At 49.2% G+C, this 21,110-nt stretch overlaps 1 protein-coding gene across 14 annotated transcripts in view; it reads left to right on the top strand.

Annotated features, from left to right (window-relative positions):
* Positions 1 to 8,765, top strand: part of TMCC3 (transmembrane and coiled-coil domain family 3) — a 271,611-nt gene extending 262,846 nt beyond the window's left edge. For all 14 annotated transcript variants that reach the window (XM_072773103.1, XM_072773107.1, XM_072773101.1 and 11 more), the window contains one exon: positions 5,389 to 8,765. In XM_072773103.1, coding sequence (XP_072629204.1) covers positions 5,389 to 8,754 — 3,366 coding nt within the window. In that variant the 3' untranslated portion in view covers positions 8,755 to 8,765. The remainder of the gene's footprint in view (positions 1 to 5,388) is intronic.
* The last annotated feature ends 12,345 nt before the right edge of the window (positions 8,766 to 21,110 follow it).

Here is a 21,110-nt window from a genome sequence, read left to right as displayed (position 1 = left end):
GGGAATGTGGATGAATGCTGAGGACAAAGCAGAAGCCATCGTGAGCCAGGACATCATCAAGAGTGAGAGGGCAGTGTGAAGACAGGTGTGTAGACAAGCAGGTGGTTGAGCAAGTAGACCCCTCTGGTGAAGCAGCCTGGTTAGTGGGGTTTCTCATTTGTGTGGTGCTTTGGTATTGACAAAGCATTTTATCAGACAGTAACTCCTCTGAACCAGTCCTATGACGCGAGCACCATCATCCCCATTATATCGATGAAATTGAAGCTCAGACACATGCACTTTGCCCAAGGTCACAGCTGGGGCAGGAGATTCTCGGTGCTTTTGTTTCTGATCCCGTCTGGTTACCCTTTGCTTCTAGTCCACTCTAGGCGTGGAGCAGTTTTCTTCTGGTCATCCAGTACCTACCTTCTACAAACAGAATTTTCGATGATGGAAAAACCCCATTATGGATCAGCCCATTCCCTGCCCTAGAAAGGAGCACATTTGAATCTTTGGAAATCTTACAGGATCCACTGTTCTTTTGTACACCTGTTGTTTTTTGATATCTGAAGATGTAAAGACAGGAAATGGAGGTGATTGCATTGAATGTGTGTGTGGCCCAGCGTATTCCCAAATGTTGCTTTAGGGAAAAACACCTCACCAAGTCTGTATTTTCTTAAAAAAGAGATGGAGAAAACAATTAGTGGATCCTAGCTAATAATGAGTAAAAATAATGCTGTGGAATAAAGCAGTGCTTTCTCATTTTGAGTAACATATGGACTAACAAAAAGTCTGCTGGGGCTCAGAGTCACAACTTGACCAGTGACTTAAAGCCTAGTAACATTTCATAATAGCTTTTCTTTTCTGAAAGTCCTACTTACAGTTACTTTTTAAAAAAAAAATTTATTTATTTGAAAGAGAGAAAGTGTGCAGAGGGAGAGAGAGAGAGAATCTCAAGCAGACTCTGCTGAGCCTGGAGCCCAACATGGGGGCTCGATCCCACACCCCTGAGATCATGACCTGAGCTGAAACCAAGTGTTGGACGCTTGATGGACTGAGCTACACAGGCGCCCAACAGAGTTGCTTTCTGCTAGGTATGACCATGAGATGTAGACATGTACAGGATGCACATGGTGAGACCAAACAGCACCTTTCTGGGCTTTCAAAGACCTGGGAGGACAGCTCGCGTTCTCTGAGCATTTACTGTGTGCAGCACCATGTGCCGAATGCTTTGCATGTAATCGCACATGTAATTTTTCCAACACCCAATAAATTAAGCACTAGTATCCCTGCTTAACAGACGGGGAAAGAGGTTCAGGAGGGTAAACAACCAGCAGCATCATGCAGCAGGCAACAGCAGAACCATCTATTCAGCCCCATGCTCGCTTGACTCTAGCGCCTGTCCTGGGAGCCGCTGCCCACGCTCCAACGGAAGGGATCAGGCCGTTGGCCTCTCGTACTCACCAGCTCCTGGCTCCTGCCAGCCCTGGGAGTCACTTGTAACCCTAGGACTGGACCGTCTACACTGCAGTCGCAGATCGCGCATTTACACGCTCGCGCTGTTGGCCTACCGTGGTGAGGGCGGCCAGCAGGAGCTCCCAAGAGACGTGGGCTGACGAATTTGTGGGCCGAGAGAACGGAAGACTGTTAATTAAAGAAACTTCTTCACCTCTCTGGTTTCTGAGCTGCTTTAGGTGTAGGATGGGCAGTTGGCTTGGCTGAGTATTCATCAGCTCTTTTGGCTTAGCTTTGGGACGGTGGAGTCCCTGGTAGCTTGTGCTCCTGCTCCGTGACATCTGCTGCCGTCTTCGGTGACTACCTCTGAAATGTTTTTCCTCGTAGAACCAGCCAGAATTTCTCTCCCGCCAGTCCTTTACCTGAACTAAAGCAGTTAATGGAAGTGAGCGTCAGCCGTGTTAACAGCTGTTGTGCTTAGTGGCCCTTCTGCTCTGGCCCAGGCACTGGGGATTGAGTGGATTTTTTTTTTTTCCTCTGTTGTGATGAAATATACGCTACTGGGTAGTAGAGAAAAAAAGGCAAGTTACTACCTTGGTTGGTACTAATAGCTAAGGGACTCCAGTTACCAAAGAAACGGTCAGACACCTGGATTCTTCTCTGATTCTTGGCCTGAGCCTTCCACTGGGCGTTTCCTCCCCAAAGTGGTTTTGACTGCCGTTTGCTCATCGTACATCCCCCGAGGTTTGAAGCCGAAGCCATCTAGCTGTGGGCAACAGAAGTCTAACAGGGACACCTAAAATTTAGGTCATAGGCAGGACCTACCCGTCCCCCCTACGCAGTGGCTCAAGCCAGCAGCGCCCCCAACACAGGCCCGGATTCACAGAGAGGTGGCCTCCCCAGACACCGGGGGCAGAACTGCTGCAAGGCCACCTCCTGCTGTGTGTAGGGTTGCCCTTGGCCCACAGACACAGTGACCTGAGGGAGTTGAGGAAAACTGGGTGTGGGCTTGCAGCGAAGGAGCCCCATGCCCTCGCTCCAGCATCTCTCCTTCAGGGCAGGGCTGGGAGGACACGAGGGGCTGCAGGCAGGCGGCTGGCTCTCCCGGGCAGCTGGACAGCAGGCCGCAGCGTGTTGGTCCCGCTGGAGGCAGGGTCTGCCGTGTGTCCGGCCCGTGGAGCTGCTGCACGGGCTCCCGGAGAGTTCCCGACTCTGCTTGGGCTCCTGGCTTCCTTAGCAGGCCTGTCCTACCGGGGCCCACTGAGCTCTCCGGCTGCTCAGGGCGGTCAGCTCCTCGGAAGCTAGGTGGGGTTGAGTGGAAATCAGTGCTTGTCCTTGTCAGGGATGTCCTTGTCGGGTCGGGCTGGCACGAAGGGGTTTCGCGGGAAGAGTCACCTACTCAACTAGCGAGTGGCTTCTGAACAACTGCACGATGACGCGTGGGAGGTCCCGCCTGAAAGCGTGGTGTGACTAACCCAGGGGAGTGCTCACCCTCTCCGGATCCCCGTCTCCTAAACCGTGGAGTGCCCAGGGCTGTGGGGTTCAGAGAGTGCGTGGAAGGGGACCTGCGTCATTTCATGTGTCCGTCAGGCCCCTGCTGTGTGTCAGGCTCCGTTCTAGGCACAGGCATGCCCAGCGGTGGCCCTGTCCTCCTGGGGGTTACGTTCCAGTGGGAGGAGGTGGACGATTAAGAGAAAATACATAATATTTGATGGTAGGAAGGCCCGTGCTCGGAGCTCTTAACCTAAAATTAAAATCTACCTCCATGTTCTTAGGATACAAACTTCCTAAGTGGATTTTTTGGGTTTTTTTGTTTTCCTCAGCTCAATTTCACAGACAGCCCCGTGGGCACAGCTGAATAGAGCCCTTTAAAAAGGCAATAGGTCTAAGTCAGACTCCGCGCCACAGCAGGGGCCCTCAGAAGCTCTGGGGTGGTGCTGCTTGGAAAGGGGATGAGATGCTCCCCGTATTCCTGCTCCTTTTGGCTTGAAATGAATAACATGCAAATGAGCACCTGGCTCTGAGTCAGCAGTGAGTAACCCCGCTGCGGGACGCTGAGCCTCAGCACCGGCCTCCCTGCCGGCTCCTCTGATCCCTGAGGAGCTGCTGCATCCCCGCCCCTGCACCCTGCACCCCACCCCTGCCCCCCCGCCCCTGAGCCCAGGCCTCCTCAGGCCTCCAGGCCCCAAGTGCCAAGGGCAGCATCCCTTCTGGAGCTCCCTTCCCCACTGGCTGTCCCTCCACAGAGGCCCCCCTCCTGGGCCCCAGCCTCTCTCTCACTCCCCTTCTGCACAACCATCATCCAGGACCCTCTGCCTGCCTCTTGCTGCTGAATCATCAAGTCGGGGTGCCCCCCGCAGGCACCCGGAGCCACTGGAATCCTGCCTTTCTTCATCTCCCCCTCCTCGTCCCCCTCACCACCACTTAGTCTCCACCCTTTTCTGCCAGGACGTCTTCATCCACCGAAACCTCTTATCGGCCCCAGAACTCACCCAGAACTTGTGTCGGGGGTCACCAGTGACCTGTTCCCTGCTCTGGCAGCCACACCACGGCCTGTATCTTTATTTACTGCCTGTGCCTCTGGCCTTTGCCTCTCTCCCTCCAGCCTGGAGCCTTCTGCTCCCGTTGGGTCTCTCCCTGCTGCCACGCTTCGGGTTCCCCCACCACCTCTTGACCACTGTGCACATGGTGTCCAGTCACCTCCTATCTACAGACCCCTGTGCGTCAGCTGGCATCCCTGGAACGAATAATCTCCGTCTTGTGCAGTGAGCAGCTGCCTCTATGTTCAGCCACAGACCCGTATTTCCAATATTTACCTGGCCTTCCTTTCTACACTGATTGCTGCGGGGCACCTCAAAATATAACACCAAAACCACTGTTTTGCCCTTGTGTCCACTCTGCTCCTTCTGTGCTGCCATTGAAGGCACCACCACCACCCACTCTCCTACCCAAACTCGAAACCTCAGAGCCGTCCGTCCTGCTCACCGGCATCGCCAAGTCATGTCAGTTCCCTCTTCCAAATGAGCCCTCGAAACCTCAGAGCCGTCCGTCCTGCTCACCGGCATCGCCAAGTCATGTCAGTTCCCTCTTCCAAATGAGCCCCTCACTGTACCCCACCTGCCACTACCATGCTTCAGGGCATCATTATTCCTCCTCGGGACAGTTGTAACAGCTGGTTTTGCCCCCACCTGATCCGTCCCCAACGTGTCTACCAGTGAGATCTTTCTAAAATACAAGTCAGACCACCCTGCTCCACCGCACAAACCTCCAGTGGTTCCCCATCACCCACGAGGCCAAGTCTGAGTTTCTGAGTGGGGCCCACAAGGTCCTCGAGGTGCCAGAGCCGGTCCAGCTCCCCAGCCTCACCCAATCCTCCTGCCCCATGCTCCCCGTAAGCCGCCTGGACCCAGCTCGCAGTGTCACTCCCTGGAGGGCCGGATGAGTGCCTCCTTCCCTCTGTGATGACACTTCTCCCGATTATCAGTCTTCCAGACCCTCTCAGGGTTTCCCCCCTCATGGTTTCCTTTATCCTAATGCTCATGAGGTGTCTGTGTTCTGTCTCTCTCCTGTGGCAGGTAAACTGTGAGTTCCCAGTGGCTGAGCCACATCCTGCCCATCGGGTTCTCCCCTCAGGACCTCACCAGGTGCCAGGCACATGGGTGGATTCAAAGATGCAATAAGCACAGGAGCCAGACTGTAAGAATGGAACCCCTAGTGGGGCTACCTTCCTTCCCATGAAGGTAGTAGTGTGAGCACTTGGGCTGGGACTGCATCTCTTTCTTCTTTATCTGCTATTCCCAGACAGTTGGTGGAAGCTGTATGTTTACGATGTAGTATATTCCTGTGCTATTGAATATGGACTGGGTTTACTCAGACTTTCTACCAGAAACTCTTCCATTGCAAAGGGTAAGGTTATCTAACTAGAACAGTGATGCTTTTTTCTTTTTTTTAAAGATTTATTTTAAGCACAACATCTCCAAAGAAACGAGAGCTTTAAATGATACACTGGACCAGATGGATTTCACAGATATCTACAGAACTTTACATCCAAACTCAACTGAGTACACATTCTTCTCAAGCGCACATGGAACTTTCTCCAGAATAGACCACATATTGGGTCACAAATCGGGTCTGAACCGATACCAAAAGATTGGGATTGTCCCCTGCATATTCTCGGACCATAATGCCTTGAAATTAGAACTAAATCACAACAAGAAGTTTGGAAGGACCTCAAACACGTGGAGGTTAAGGACCATCCTGCTAAAAGATAAAAGGGTCAACCAGAAAATTAAGGAAGAATTAAAAAGATTCATGGAAACTAATGAGAATGAAGATACAACCATTCAAAATCTTTGGGATGCAGCAAAAGCAGTCCTAAGGGGGAAATACATCGCAATACAAGCATCCATTCAAAAACTGGAAAGAACTCAAATACAAAAGCTAACCTTACACATAAAGGAGCTAGAGAAAAAACAGCAAATAGATCCTACACCCAAGAGAAGAAGGGAGTTAATAAAGATTCGAGCAGAACTCAACGAAATCGAGACCAGAAGAACTGTGGAACAGATCAACAGAACCAGGAGTTGGTTCTTTGAAAGAATTAATAAGATAGATAAACCATTAGCCAGCCTCATTAAAAAGAAGAGAGAGAAGACTCAAATTAATAAAATCATGAATGAGAAAGGAGAGATCACTACCAACACCAAGGAAATACAAACGATTTTAAAAACATATTATGAACAGCTATACGCCAATAAATTAGGCAATCTAGAAGAAATGGATGCATTCCTGGAAAGCCACAAACTACCAAAACTGGAACAGGAAGAAATAGAAAATCTGAACAGGCCAATAACCAGGGAGGAAATTGAAGCAGTCATCAAAAACCTCCCAAGACACAAGAGTCCAGGGCCAGATGGCTTCCCAGGGGAATTTTATCAAACGTTTAAAGAAGAAACCATACCTATTCTCCTAAAGCTGTTTGGAAAGATAGAAAGAGATGGAGTACTTCCAAATTCGTTCTATGAAGCCAGCGTCACCTTAATTCCAAAGCCAGACAAAGACCCCACCAAAAAGGAGAATTACAGACCAATATCCCTGATGAACATGGATGCAAAAATTCTCAACAAGATACTGGCCAATAGGATCCAACAGTACATTAAGAAAATTATTCACCATGACCAAGTAGGATTTATCCCTGGGACACAAGGCTGGTTCAACACCCGTAAAACAATCAATGTGATTCATCATATCAGCAAGAGAAAAACCAAGAACCATATGATCCTCTCATTGGATGCAGAGAAAGCATTTGACAAAATACAGCATCCATTCCTGATCAAAACTCTTCAGAGTGTAGGGATAGAGGGAACATTCCTCGACATCTTAAAAGCCATCTATGAAAAGCCCACAGCAAATATCATTCTCAATGGGGAAGCACTAGGAGCCTTTCCCCTAAGATCAGGAACAAGACAGGGATGTCCACTCTCACCACTGCTGTTCAACATAGTACTGGAAGTCCTAGCCTCAGCAATCAGACAACAAAAAGACATTAAAGGCATTCAAATTGGCAAAGAAGAAGTCAAACTCTCCCTCTTCGCCGATGACATGATACTCTACATAGAAAACCCAAAAGTCTCCACCCCAAGATTGCTAGAACTCATACAGCAATTCGGTAGCGTGGCAGGATACAAAATCAATGCCCAGAAGTCAGTGGCATTTCTATACACTAACAATGAGACTGAAGAAAGAGAAATTAAGGAGTCAATCCCATTTACAATTGCACCCAAAAGCATAAGATACCTAGGAATAAACCTCACCAAAGATGTAAAGGGTCTATACCCTCAAAACTATAGAACACTTCTGAAAGAAATTGAGGAAGACACAAAGAGATGGAAAAATATTCCATGCTCATGGATTGGCAGAATTAATATTGTGAAAATGTCAATGTTACCCAGGGCAATATACACGTTTAATGCAATCCCTATCAAAATACCATGGACTTTCTTCAGAGAGTTAGAACAAATTATTTTAAGATTTGTGTGGAATCAGAAAAGACCCCGAATAGCCAGGGGAATTTTAAAAAAGAAAACCATATCTGGGGGCATCACAATGCCAGATTTCAGGTTGTACTACAAAGCTGTGGTCATCAAGACAGTGTGGTACTGGCACAAAAACAGACACATAGATCAGTGGAACAGAATAGAGAATCCAGAAATGGACCCTGAACTTTATGGGCAACTAATATTCGATAAAGGAGGAAAGACTATCCATTGGAAGAAAGACAGTCTCTTCCATAAATGGTGCTGGGAAAATTGGACATCCACATGCAGAAGAATGAAACTAGACCACTCTCTTTCACCATACACAAAGATAAACTCAAAATGGATGAAAGATCTAAATGTGAGACAAGATTCCATCAAAATCCTAGAGAAGAACACAGGCAACACCCTTTTTGAACTCGGCCACAGTAACTTCTTGCAAGATACATCCACGAAGGCAAAAGAAACAAAAGCAAAAATGAACTATTGGGACTTCATCAAGATAAGAAGCTTTTGCACAGCAAAGGATACAGTCAACAAAACTAGAAGACAACCTACAGAATGGGAGAAGATATTTGCAAATGACATATCAGATAAAGGGCTAGTTTCCAAGATCTATAAAGAACTTATTAAACTCAACAGCAAAGAAACTAACAATCCAATCATGAAATGGGCAAAAGACATGAACAGAAATCTCACAGAGGAAGACATAGACATGGCCAACATGCATATGAGAAAATGCTCTGCATCACTTGCCATCAGGGAAATACAAATCAAAACTACAATGAGATACCACCTCACACCAGTGAGAATGGGGAAAATTAACAAGGCAGGAAACAACAAATGTTGGAGAGGATGGGGAGAAAAGGGAACCCTCTTACACTGTTGGTGGGAATGTGAACTGGTGCAGCCACTCTGGAAAACTGTGTGGAGGTTCCTCAAACAGTTAAAAATATACCTGCCCTACGACCCAGCAATTGCACTGTTGGGGATTTACCCCAAAGATACAAATGCAATGAAACGCCGGGACACCTGCACCCCGATGTTTCTAGCAGCAATGGCCACGATAGCCAAACTGTGGAAGGAGCCTCGGTGTCCAACGAAAGATGAATGGATAAAGAAGATGTGGTTTATGTATACAATGGAATATTACTCAGCTATTAGAAATAACAAATACCCACCATTTGCTTCAACGTGGATGGAACTGGAGGGTATTATGCTGAGTGAAGTAAGTCAGTCGGAGAAGGACAAACATTATATGTTCTCATTCATTTGGGGAATATAAATAATAGTGAAAGGGAATATAAGGGAAGGGAGAAGAAATGAGTGGGAAATATCAGAAAGGGAGACAGAACGTAAAGACTCCTAACTCTGGGAAACGAACTAGGGGTGGTAGAAGGGGAGGAGGGCGGGGGGTGGGAGTGAATGGGTGACGGGCACTGGGTGTTATTCTGTATGTTAGTAAATTGAACACCAATAAAAAATAAATTAAAAAAAAAAGATTTATTTATTTATCCTAGAGACAGATAGACAGAGCAGGGTGGGCAGAGGGAGAAGGAGAGAATCTCAAGCAGACTCCCCACCACGTACAGAGCCTGATACACGGGGCTCGATCCCATGACCCTGAGATCATGACCTGAGCTGAAACCAGGAGTTGGCCGCCCAACTGACCAAGTCACCCGGGCACTCCAGAACAGTGACGCTTCTTAAAAGCTTGCCTTCAGCTTCACTTTCCCTGATACTGACCTTTACCTCACCCTGCCTGGACCTCGCCCAGTCCCAGAAGAAAGTCTGGGACCATAAAGCAGGCCTCATAAAAACTTGCTGGAGTCCGAAGTTGACCCTGGCTGGAAGGAGAACACACCTGTGAGCCTAGCCCCAGGCTTTTCACTTTTATATAACTGGTGAACCATATTTCTGAGCCTAAAACAAGGAGACATGAGCTTTTAACTGATAAAGAAAGCCAGTTCCTGTTCATTGGCCTCGCCATTTACCAGGCTCCGGGCGTGGGGGCCTCATGTTGCGTCACTTCATCCCTACCACGGGCCCTGGGAGAAGCAGCTGCACTTAGATGTGAAGGGACCAGCGTGGCGGAGCTGAACTCAACACCTCAGGCCACCATAGGAGCATGGGGCCGCCTATGTCATGAGTTGGGGATCCTAAAATAGGAGAACCTCTGGGATTTCAATGATTTCTGAGGACAGTGGGACAGAATGTTGGAAATTTTGAGTTTCTGATAGTTCTGAGGATTTTTGGAAGCCTTGATCTCAGCAGGGGGCAGCTAGATGTTACAGGAGGGGCCCAGATGCCAGCTGCAATCACACAGCCTCCCGAGGCCAGCCCATCTTTCTAGAACTTTGGAACTGCAGGAGCCTGCAGCCTCTATTTTGACACAAGGAGGTCCAGATCTGCGTTCAGGCCCAGAAATATATGTTTACACATGTAATATATTCATATGCTGTTAGTGCCATATGTTGCATATTTAGGGACATTCAATTCATATATGTGAATAGATTCACTGCTTTTTAAAAAATACTTTTAAATTTTGAAAGGATCATGAATTTAGAGAAAAGTTGGATATTTAATACAAAGAATTTATTTTTCCAAACCACTTGAGAATATGTTGCCAACCTGATGTCCACTCACCTGCAAATACTTTAGTGTGTTGTTCCTAAGGATAAAGACATTCTTCTACATACGTGTAGTATAACCATCAAGAATCAGGAGATAGATACGTAAAGTACTGACATCCAATCCTCAGACCTCATTCAAGTTCTTCCAGTTGTCCCAATGATGTCTCTTGTAGCCAAAAGGTCCCATTCAGAATTAGGAATTGCTTTTCATTGTCACTTTTTTTTTTAAAGATTGATTGATTGATTTATAATAGAGAGAGAGGCAGAGACACAGAAGGAGAGAGAAGCAGGCTCTATGCCGGGAGCCCGACGCGGGACCCGATCCTGGGACTCCAGGATCACGCCCCAGGCCAAAGGCAGGCGCTAAACCGCTGAGCCACATTGTCACTTTTGTGTCCTTCTATCTGAAACGGTTCCTCTGCCTGTCCTTGACTTTTGTGACCTTGGCACTTTTGAAGATTTCAGGCCAATTATTTTGTGTAATATCCCTTCAGGTGGTGGGTCCTTACAATCAGATTCAGGTTATCCATCACAATGTTATTGGACCCTCTCATACAGGCCCCAGCTTTGGTTTGTCCCATTACCATGATTTTGCTTCAATCGCTGCATTTAGATGATGTCTGCTTCTTCATTGTAAAGACATTTTCCCCCCTGGTGATGAATAACTATGTGAGTGGAGGTACCATGTTCCTCCTAGTGTTTATCAAACTTTCAATGGATTCGTTTATTACATCGGTATGACATCATGACTTCCTCTTTTATTCAAAGGTTTAAAACACATGATTATTGGTCTTTGTTACAATGACCTGTTGTCCCCTGTTTAGCGAGTGGGAACTCACTCAAGTTGTCTTTTGTGTCCTCTGACAGTCCTTTTGACCACACCTTGCTTTCTTCCAGGCTCATTTTGTGCTCTCCCTTCCTAGAGCTGGAAATGGCCATTGTTTGCAAGGAATGTGAGTTTCTTTTAGTGGAAAATAAGTATGTAAAGCCAAGATTTGGGTATTAGCTTTGCACTTTGCTATTGAGGTGTCACCCCTCCAAGGCCTGCTCAGTGGCTTGGAGGTAAGGAATCCATGTAGTGTTTGTATATGGATTTATGCATGTGTGTATAATGTGTAATGTGATATATGTTCATACCTATACTTCTGTTATGGACTGAATGTTTGTATCCCTCTAAATTCATATGTTGAAGCCTCACCTCCAAGGTGATGGTGTTTGGAGATGAGACCTTTGGGAGGTGACTAGGGTTAGATGAGATCATAGAGTGAGCCCTAAGGTTGGGATTAGTGGCCTTATCAAAAGAGGACACATATGGATGTGCTGAGGAAAGGGAGGTGAGAAGGCGGCTGTCTGCACCCCGGGAAGAGCACCCTTACCAGGAGTCATGTCTGCCACACCTTGCTCTTGGACTTCCCAGCCTCTGGAACTGAGAAGTAAGCGCCTGTCGTTTAAGTCACCTAGTGTGTGATATTTTATCATAGCACCCCAAGCTAAGACAATACCTCTTTTTGCTTAACCACAAGTTCATACAGATACACATTCAGCTCTAAGCTTGTTTCTGCACCTATCTGTATACAGAAACCCACGAGTGCACACCCATACCTCCGATCCCAATGCAACACCCCTGAATTCATTCTCCTTTTCTTCCTTTTCCTACTTGCAACTTCCTTCTCCAACAGTGAGACACTGGCTTCCATTGCCTCTACTATACTGGGTCATTTGGCCACCTCGCTGTTTCCAGCACCCCAACCTGGGTGGTTTTGGGTGCTGACGTTCACGGCCAGGCTGCCTCTCATCTGGCTCACCCTCCCGTCCGATGGCACTCTAAGACACCTCTTCGCCCCTCTGGACTCTCATTACCTCCACCAGTCTCTCCCCAGGCTGTATGCTCATCACCCTGCTTGGGCCTTGCCGCTCCACTCTGAGCCATCCACCCCGCCCCAGGGAGCCCCACCTTGCTGTGCTCTTTCTTCATGGCTTTAGAATTCAGTTGTTGGGGCACCTGGGTGGCTCAGTGGTTGAACATCTGCCTTTGACTCGGGGCGTGATCCTGGGGTCTTGAGATCAAGTCCCACATCAGGCTCCTTGCAGGGAGCTTGCTTCTCCCTCTGCTTATGTCTCTGCCTCTCTGTCTGTGTCTGTCTGTGTCTCTCATGAATAAATAAATAAAATTTTCTTTAAAAAAACTCAGCTGTTCAGAAAGGGAACAGGGAGGGCGGAGCAGTTTGTGTGTGTGTGTGTGTGTGTGTGTGTGTGTGTGTATTTTAGTAATATATAATGATTTGGAAATACAGAAGAAACAAAAAGATTTTTTTAATGCCCAGTAATTCTTCCACTGAAAAAAAAGTTATTATCCTTTCCTTCCAAAAATGTCAAATTAAAAAAAATCCGGGGCAGCCCGGGTGGCTCAGCAGTTTAGCGCCGCCTTCCTCCCAGGGCCTGATCCTGGAGTCCCGGGATCGAGTCCTACGTCAGGCTCCCTGCGTGGAACCTGCTTCTCCCTCTGCCTGTGTCTCTGCTTCTCTCTCTCTCTGTGTCTCTCATGAATACATAAATAAAATCTTTAAAAATAATAATAATAATAATAATAATAAAAACCCCAAACCCAAACTACTGGTTTCTTTAGTTGAAAAAGGAATCCTTGTCCATGGTTGACTTGGGAGGTAGCAGCCCCTCCCAGCCGGACCCCTCCCCGAGGCCTGGGCTGCCCTGGGGGGGCGAGCGCCCACCCGCTCCTCTCTGCACGTATAACCCACCTGGGGTACATTTTTCAACCAAACTGGACTTTGGCCTTTTTATTTTGTAACATATTTCCTGTTAGTCTTTTCCCTGCGCGCGTGTAATTTAACAGAACGTGAGCACTGTCTATGCCGCCGCATTCGGATACAGCCCAAGTGCTGCTTTAAGTGGCTGCATGATGGTCTATCCCATCCACGGGCCGCTTGTTTCATCTCTTGCCGTGGGACACTTACAGTTGTGACCTCTCCCAAGCTACCGGCTTCGGCTTGACCGTGTCGGGAGGGTCGTGGAGGCCTCTGGCCACATTGCCCGCCGCCCGGGAATAGGTTGGCGCTAAGACAAGACACGTGCATTTTTGTCCCTAGTAAGCATCTCAGGGGTGGGTGGCTAAACCAAAGTTTTGAGGAAGACTCCAGAACACAGAGGGTCAAATCCCCAAGCCAGGCTGCCCTGTGCAGAGCTGCCTGGAAGAGGGTGATTGCGAACCTCTTCCAGAAGCTCTTGAACCACGGCCAGGACCAAGAGCTCCAGGGACTGAGGGGGGAGACACAGAACATTCGTGAACGGTTTTTCCTTCGGATTTCCTCTGCGGAGGGTGGGGCCGGGGTTCCGCCACTCCTCTCACCTTACAGTAGGGTCTCGGAGGGACTCTTTCGACCCACTCGTGAGAAAGCTCAAGAGGCCAGTGGCTGGCAGGGAGGGGAGGTTGTGTTGGGGTCAGCCGCAGGATGCAGGCGCTTCCCTCCCTCTGACGTGGGCGAGGTCGGCGTGGTATGTGGTATGGACGGGATGGGCCAGGCTGTGGGGCGGGGGCAGTCACAGCAGGAGGGGGCTACACGGGGCACGGCCTCCCTGTGGGGCTGAGGAAGGACACCCCGGACAGATGCATCTCCTCAGGCCAAGGGAACTGCGGAGAGGAGCCCTCAGAGATGAGAATAGTCTAGGAGCCCACAGAGGCACCTGCCAGAAAGTCAGCTGTAACATCTGCCTTGACCAGAGTCTCAGCCGGCTGAGGACCCGCTTGAGAAGGACCTTCCCAGACCCTAAGGGATCAGATGCACCCGAGAAGGCTGGTAGAGGAAGAGTTGGTGCAAAGAGGAGAAACATGAGGTAGAAAAAGAGAGGAGAGCTATGTACTCCCACCCTCCTTTAAAGATTTTATTTATTTATTCATGAGAGAGACAGAGAGGGAGGCAGAGACACAAGCAGAGGGAAAAGCAGGCTCCCCACCAGGAGCCCGATGCGGGACTCGATCCCAGGACCCCGGGATCACGACCTGAGCCGAAGGCAGACGGTCATCCGCTGAGCCACCCAGGCGCTCCTACGTACCTCTTTCCACCTCAGGCTTCGGGCCTGACACAGGCCTGGTGGTGGAGGGGAGACTTGACGCAAAATCAGATTCAGGGTTTTTTATTTTATTATTAATCTTGGACCATGTAAATTTCAGAATTGTGACTGAATTTGCTATTGAAGGTGACTTCAGCCTGTCTGTCACCTAAGGGCGAGGACAAAACTCTGAGTCTGCCGGAGGTTTCACCTAGGCGTATGAAGATATGATTCCCCCTGAGTAGTTTCCAAGGATGGTGACAAACAGTTGTAAAGTTCATTTTTATCACATCTCATGAACAGCACACTCAACAGCCATTTATAAGCGGACTAAAAGGGGCTTAAGCAACAAAGACTTATTTTTCTCACTTAAAAAGAACTTGGGGGATCCCTGGGTGGCGCAGCGGTTTGGCGCCTGCCTTTGGCCCAGGGCGTGATCCTGGAGACCCGGGATCGAATCCCACATCGGGCTCCCGGTGCATGGAGCCTGCTTCTCCCTCTGCCTGTGTCTCTGCCTCTCTCTCTCTCTCTCTCTCTCTCTCTGTGACTATCATAAATAAATAAAAATTAAAAAAAAAATTAAAAAAAAAAAAAAAAAAGAACTTGGGAGGTAGGTGGCTGCAGAGTTACTTATTCAGCTCAGTGAGGACCAAGGACCGAGCTCATGTCATGCTTCTGCTCTGCCAGCCTCAGCGTGTCAATGATGTCTCCCCTCCCGGCCACAAGATCGCTGCCCCAGACCAGCCATCACATCCCCACACGGAAAAGCACAGTGGGACACGCAGGCTCTCCTTACTCCTTGCCTTTTGCAGAGAGGAAGATCGCTTCCACAAGACCCTCGAGGTCGACCTTACCACCCCTGGGCCAGAGTGACTCACGTGACCACACCCCTCGTGTTCACTGCCTCATTTCATAAGACGCCTCAAACCTCCATAAAGTAGAATCAGTGCCTCCCTCCCGTAAGCTGCCTTCAGTGATGTCATCTGTGATCTAAGTGCCAAAACCGGGGCCTGTATTTCGTAGCCCTGGTGTTCCTTGGTCTTGAGATCGCTCAGCACCACACATCTCTCCTGCCTGTGGAATCTTGTCCTCCCCCAGGGGGTTCCCTGAGCCTCTGTTCCTGGGTCAGGGGTCTATGGCTCCGTGATCCCCATCCCGCCTCCTTCCTGCACGCTCCGCGTGGCTTCAGCTCTCACCCAGCACGTAGTTGGTGCCTACCACTTTTCTGAATTATGGATTTGATTTTCAGGGTTCTATGAAATATACAGATATTTCTCACATTGATGTGAGAGCCCCTCGAACTAAAAAACCAACTAAGAAACTAAAGATCATTGTTTTCCCCTTACAGCAGATCTGTTCTTTTCAGACCCTATTTCCATTAAAGCCGCCATGACCACCACAACCACCACCACCATCGACCTTGTCACCCGAGCTAGAAACCTCAGATCTGTCTTCCTCATCCTTCCCGCCATCCAACGATGATGCCAATTCTACCTTCTAAGTAGATCTTGAATTTGTCACCTTTCCATCTCAACCACCCCAGCCTGGTTCTGGTTCAGCTCGTCCCAGGGCAGGTGTAACAGCCTCTTAGCTACTACTCCTTTCCCTTGGTTGCCCCCCTGCCTTGTATGAAGAGATGATGCCTGGAACTGTGGCAGCTGTCTTGTAGCCCTGAGGTGACAAGAGCGAGAGCTAACAGCAAATGTGCTCAGGATGCAGCAGAAAAATGGAGAGAGGCTGGGAGCCTGTCAGCTAGCCCTGCAGGAATCGTCCACCTGCAGACTTCATGTGATGTGAGGTCATCAATGTCTGTCCTGCTTGGGCTCCTGTTGGTGGCCACTAATTAAATCATAAGGCGTTTCTAACCGACTCAAGGAGTGGGAAAGCTAGAGGATCCAGTAGGAGTAAACTTGTGACATGCGAATTTGGCAATCTTGAAGCAGTTATTGTGACATGAAGGTTATTTTTAGGTAGCTGGCGGGGGGGGGGGGACCCAAATGATTAAATATTAATTTCTTATTGTTGAGTAATGTGTTCAAGAGATAACATATCCGTCTCTACAAACCTTCACCCAATCCCTCATTTGTCCCTTTCACTTAGAACTGCTTTTAAGCTTTAAGATAAAGGAGCCTTTTGAGTAATTCTGTAGAGTATTTTACGGTGGTCACATGACACATCTCCTGGGTCAGAGGGTCACACGGAGGCCTCCATCAAATATGCATTTGGGGTAAATACGTGCAGAGGCAGAGACATGCAGAAAGGGTTAAGGCTGTCGCAAGCCAGTGTAGGGTAAGGTGGGTGTGGGTGAACGCAGAGGATGGGTCAGTAGGCTGGGAATAAACTAATGTGGAACGCTGGGCTTGGGGAGGGTAGATCCCTTCTTTCCCCAGTAGGGCACATTCGTGGGCTCCAGCTCCTGTGGCCTCACCCTTCTCTAGCTCTAAGGTGACTTCTCTCAACGTCACCCATGTGCCATCCATAACACGCCTTGGCCCTCTCCTGCTTCCAGGTCTGAAGTCTGGCTTGGCGTGTAGAGTGGGATCTGCTTGGAAGCCAGGCCTGAGGAGACTTGTCTTGAAGCTATAGATGTTTCTGGTGGCTGCTGCTGGTTGCTTAGGACAAGCATCAAGCTGGATCCTTATTGTGCCACAGGCAGAGATGTCAGGATGAGGCTTGGCACAGGGAGCGCTCAGGAGGAGCAGGGGCCAGTGGGGCCAGTGCAGAACCCTGGGCTCCCGAGGCAGCACCCCTGCTCATATTCAGACCTGCAGGTTGACTTGAGTGTGTGTTCTGATGACGGTGGGTCGTCCTGACGTCTCTACCAATGGTCAAGACTGGGAAGGGAGAGTGAAGCCTCCATGCCAAAGTACAAAACCCCTGGGGCCAGCAGTCCAGCAGACACCTGGTTCCTAATCACGAGGCCTCCAAAGACCCTGGTCCTGTCCCTGCACGTCACCACTCCCCGAACTGCCCCCTCCACGTGGCTCTTCTAGCCACAGAATTTTTCCAGGCTTTATGAGGCACTGCTAATTGTGGCTGGTTAGTTATCTCTGAAGAAACTATTTCAAGTCCCAATGTTGAAGAACTGCCCTCGAGCAAACTGAGAGGAATACACTTAATAAATGTTCAGTTATTAAACGTCGTACAGTTAATAAATGTTGGCCCCTGGGGAAGTATCATATTTGTTCATATCATTTCTTCTAATATTTACCTTCCCCTCGGAGAATGATGTTTGGGGAAAGGGCACTTCCCCCTTCGGACCTTGTCAGCTGGAGAATTCCACACATGCCTAGACTGTTCCTCATCTTGTCCACAGCTCAGCCATTCTGTGTCTGGGGAGCCGGCTGTTGTGGGGGAACAGTCATCGTCATAGCTGAGCTTGTAGCAGCCTCTAGGGGTTGCCACGGGTTACTGAGTGCTTGGCACTGGTGTCTTGGATCAGTTTAGAGCAAGAGCCCTCAGTGAATATTGCTTCCAGGTTTCCCCAGGGGGTAGAGATGACCGGATGGCTGGACCACAGCACCACCTCCATGGCCTGACCAGGCCTGGAGCTGGTTGGCAAAGGTATGAAGGGAGGACATAGGCAGGACTTGGATGGTCAGCTCGCCAAGAGCCACCTAAGAATTACTCCAGCTCTACAGACACGCGCCACCCACCCCACCGGGGCGCACATGCACATACACACGCATGCACGAGCACACACGTATACACACATGCACACACATGAGTGGGTGCACACACACAGGCAAACATACACACACCTGCACACACAGCAACCTGGTCTGAACGGGGAGGACATTCAAGTATCACGCCCGTCATTGGGGCCCCTCGGGCTTTTCCAGTTCTCCCCGCAGGGTCCCAACTTCCTCGTTCTCCAAACACAAGCAGGAGAGGCTCTGGAGAGGCTCTGGAGAGCCAGAGCTCAGGGGCGTTGAGCTGTTTCTGAGCATCGGTTCCAGGCTCTGCTTTTTATGGTTTATCTCAAAATCAAATCTGGCCCTGTCACTCCCTGCTTCAGGGCCTCCAGGGCTGTCCCCTCCCCCTGGGATGGCCGTCAGGGCCCACCTTCCTGACTCACCTACCCTCTGGACCTCACCTCTCCTAACACCATCTCCACATCCTAGTGGGAGGGATGTCCTCTTGGTGCTTCCAAGGCTGTGCCCTCTCCACGCCTGAGCTTCTACAACGCAGCTCCTTTGGTCACAGCTCCATGTACTGCACTACTTTATGATAATTAGGTGTGTGTATGAGTGTGTGTATGTGTGTGTGTGTGTGTGTGATCAAATATTTGGCAGGGCACCCATGATTTGCCCACTACAGAGCCCTGTGCACCTGCTCTGGTTAATATGAAAGGAGTTTAAGAAAGGGGTGCCTGGGTGGCTCAGCCGGTTAAGTGACTGCCATTGGCTCAGGTCATGATCCCAGAATCCTGGGATTGAGCCCCATGTCGCCTTCTCAGGGGGGATACTGCTTCCCCCTCTGCCCCTTCCCCTGCTGGTGCGCATGCTCTCTCTCTCTAACGTACTCTCTCTCTGAAATAAATAGAATCTTTAAAAAAAATACGCAGCTCCTACTCCCATAGAATTTCACCTTCTAGTTGGATAAATAAAACATGAACACATGAAACAACTAGAAAAAATTAAGTGTTAAACCAGAGACAGCAAACTGGTAGCCTATGGGCTGAATCCAGCCCTTAAACGTGTCTTGTTTGGCAATAACAACTGTAGCCAGCAAAGGTCCCCCCCAGCCTGATTTTTTAAATTCTAATAAAATATACATACCATAAAATTTACTATCTTAACCATTGTTAAGTATACACTTCAGTGCTATTAAGTACATCCATAATGTGCAGCCATCACCACCATCCCTCTCCAGAACTTTTCTCATCTTGCGCAACGATAACTCTGTCCCATTAAACATGAGCTCCCCATCCTTCCCTCCCTGCCCCAGCCCCTGGCCACCGGCATTCTGCTTTCCACCTCTGTAATTTTGACTACTCTAGGGATCTCGTATAAACTGAATCACGTAGTATTTGTCTTTTTGTGAAATAACCTAACAGGCCTGGCTTATATCACTTAGTGTAATGTCTTCCAGGTTCACGTGTGCCGTTTTCATCCACACGGATGTCTTCATCCGTCTCCTCCCTCTTTAAGGCTGAAGAATGTTCCATTGCACGTATGTGCTACACTTTGCTTATCCATTCATCTGTCAGTGGACACTGGGTGGCTTCCACCTCTTGGCTTTGAACATGGGTCTACAAATATCTCTTTGAGCCCCTGCTCTCAGTTCTTTCGAGTATAAACCCAAAAGTGGGATTGCTGTATTATACGGCAGCCTTATTTGTACTGTATGAGGAAGCTCCACACTCCTTTCCTCAGTGGCCGCACCACTTTACATTCCCACCAACAATGCACCAGAGTCCTGAATTCTCCACACCTTTGTCAACACTTTTGGTTTCTGGTAGTAGCCATCCTAATGTGTAGGAAGCAGCCAATTTTTTAAATTTTCTGAATAAGGGCAGCCCCGGTGGCCCAGCAGTTTAGCGCCACCTTCGGCCCAGGGCGTGATCCTGGAGGCCCGGGATCGAGTCCCATGTCGGGCTCCCTGCATGGAGCCTGCTTCTCCCTCTGCCTGTGTCTCTGCCTCTCTCTCTCTCTCTCTCTCTCTCTCTCTCTCTGTGTGTGTGTCTCTCATGAATAAATAAATAAATCTTAAAGAAAATTTTCTGAATAAGTTGTCCATATTTTAAAAATCAAATTTCCTGTTTGTTTGTTTGTTTTTTTAATGGATATTTCCAACTTCCTTTGAAAAACTGGGAAATCCTAGTGGCCCTGGTGCCTGTATGGCCGCTGGTGACAAGGGGCCTGCACTGAGCAGCGGCCGCCCCTGTGCCCGGGCAGGCCCGTGTGCCAGCTGCCTCGGCCCTCCCACGGGCCCCTGCACCCGGAGGGTGACAGCAGCTACCTGCCCTCTGCCACTGCCGCTCTGACCCACAGCACTGCCAGGAGGACAGAGGCTATTCCTTGTGTCCGTCCTCAGTGGCAGATGAGAAAGTGAAAGGCAGGCAGGCTGATGGGCTTGAGCTACTTTCTCTGACAGTGTATGTTGGCTCCGTGTCCGGGCGGTTTGCAGGCACCCTGTTTCTTGCACTGGGCCACCCTGTCAGTTCTCAGAGGCTCTAGGGTCTGTGGCCCTTGTGTTAGACGGGGGTGGCCCTCAGCCACCCGGCTTTCGGAGACCACGGTGGCACTGTGGGCTGGGCTCACCACAGGCAGCTTGAGAAAGGAGCTAGGATCTCACTGCTGCCATGACAGATGCCACAGACCGGGTGTCTTCGACAACAGAAGTGTCACTTCTCGCAGTTCTGGAGGCCAGGAGTCAGAGATCAAGGTGTCTGCAGGGCTGGCTTGGTCTGAAGCCTCTCTCCTCAGCTCACAGACGGCTGTCTTCCACCTGCATCTTTGTGTCACCTTCCCTTTGCACTTGTCTGTGTCCCAATCTCCTCTCCTCGCAAGGACACCAGGCATCTGGCATGAGGGACCACCCATCTGACCTCATTTTATCTTCATTACCTTGTAGAAGGTCCTATCTCCAGATATAATCCAAATGCAACATTCTGAGGGACCGAGGGTTGGGACTGCCTCCCATGAGTTTGGGGGACACAGTTCAGCCCATCGCAGTGGGTAGGACGGGGGGGGGGGAGGAGGGAAGAGGCTCAGTGGGCATGCGTCTTGTCATCTGCTCAGCACCTGTATTCGTTTCCTTCTGCTGCTTTAACAAATCGCCACAAACTTACTAGCTTAAGTGACATGCTTTCATTTTCTTACAGTTCTGGAAATCATAAAACCAAATTTTGGCAGGGCCACAATCCTGGAGGCATCAGGGAGTCTCTGTTCCCTGGCTTTTTCCAGGTCATGGAGGCTGCCAGCCTTCCTTGGCTCGT

The sequence above is a fragment of the Canis lupus genome, chromosome 13 (genome assembly GCF_048164855.1).
Source record: "Canis lupus baileyi chromosome 13, mCanLup2.hap1, whole genome shotgun sequence".
In the NCBI taxonomy this organism is placed as follows: domain Eukaryota; kingdom Metazoa; phylum Chordata; class Mammalia; order Carnivora; family Canidae; genus Canis; species Canis lupus.
This window is presented reverse-complemented; position numbering and strand designations above follow the sequence as displayed.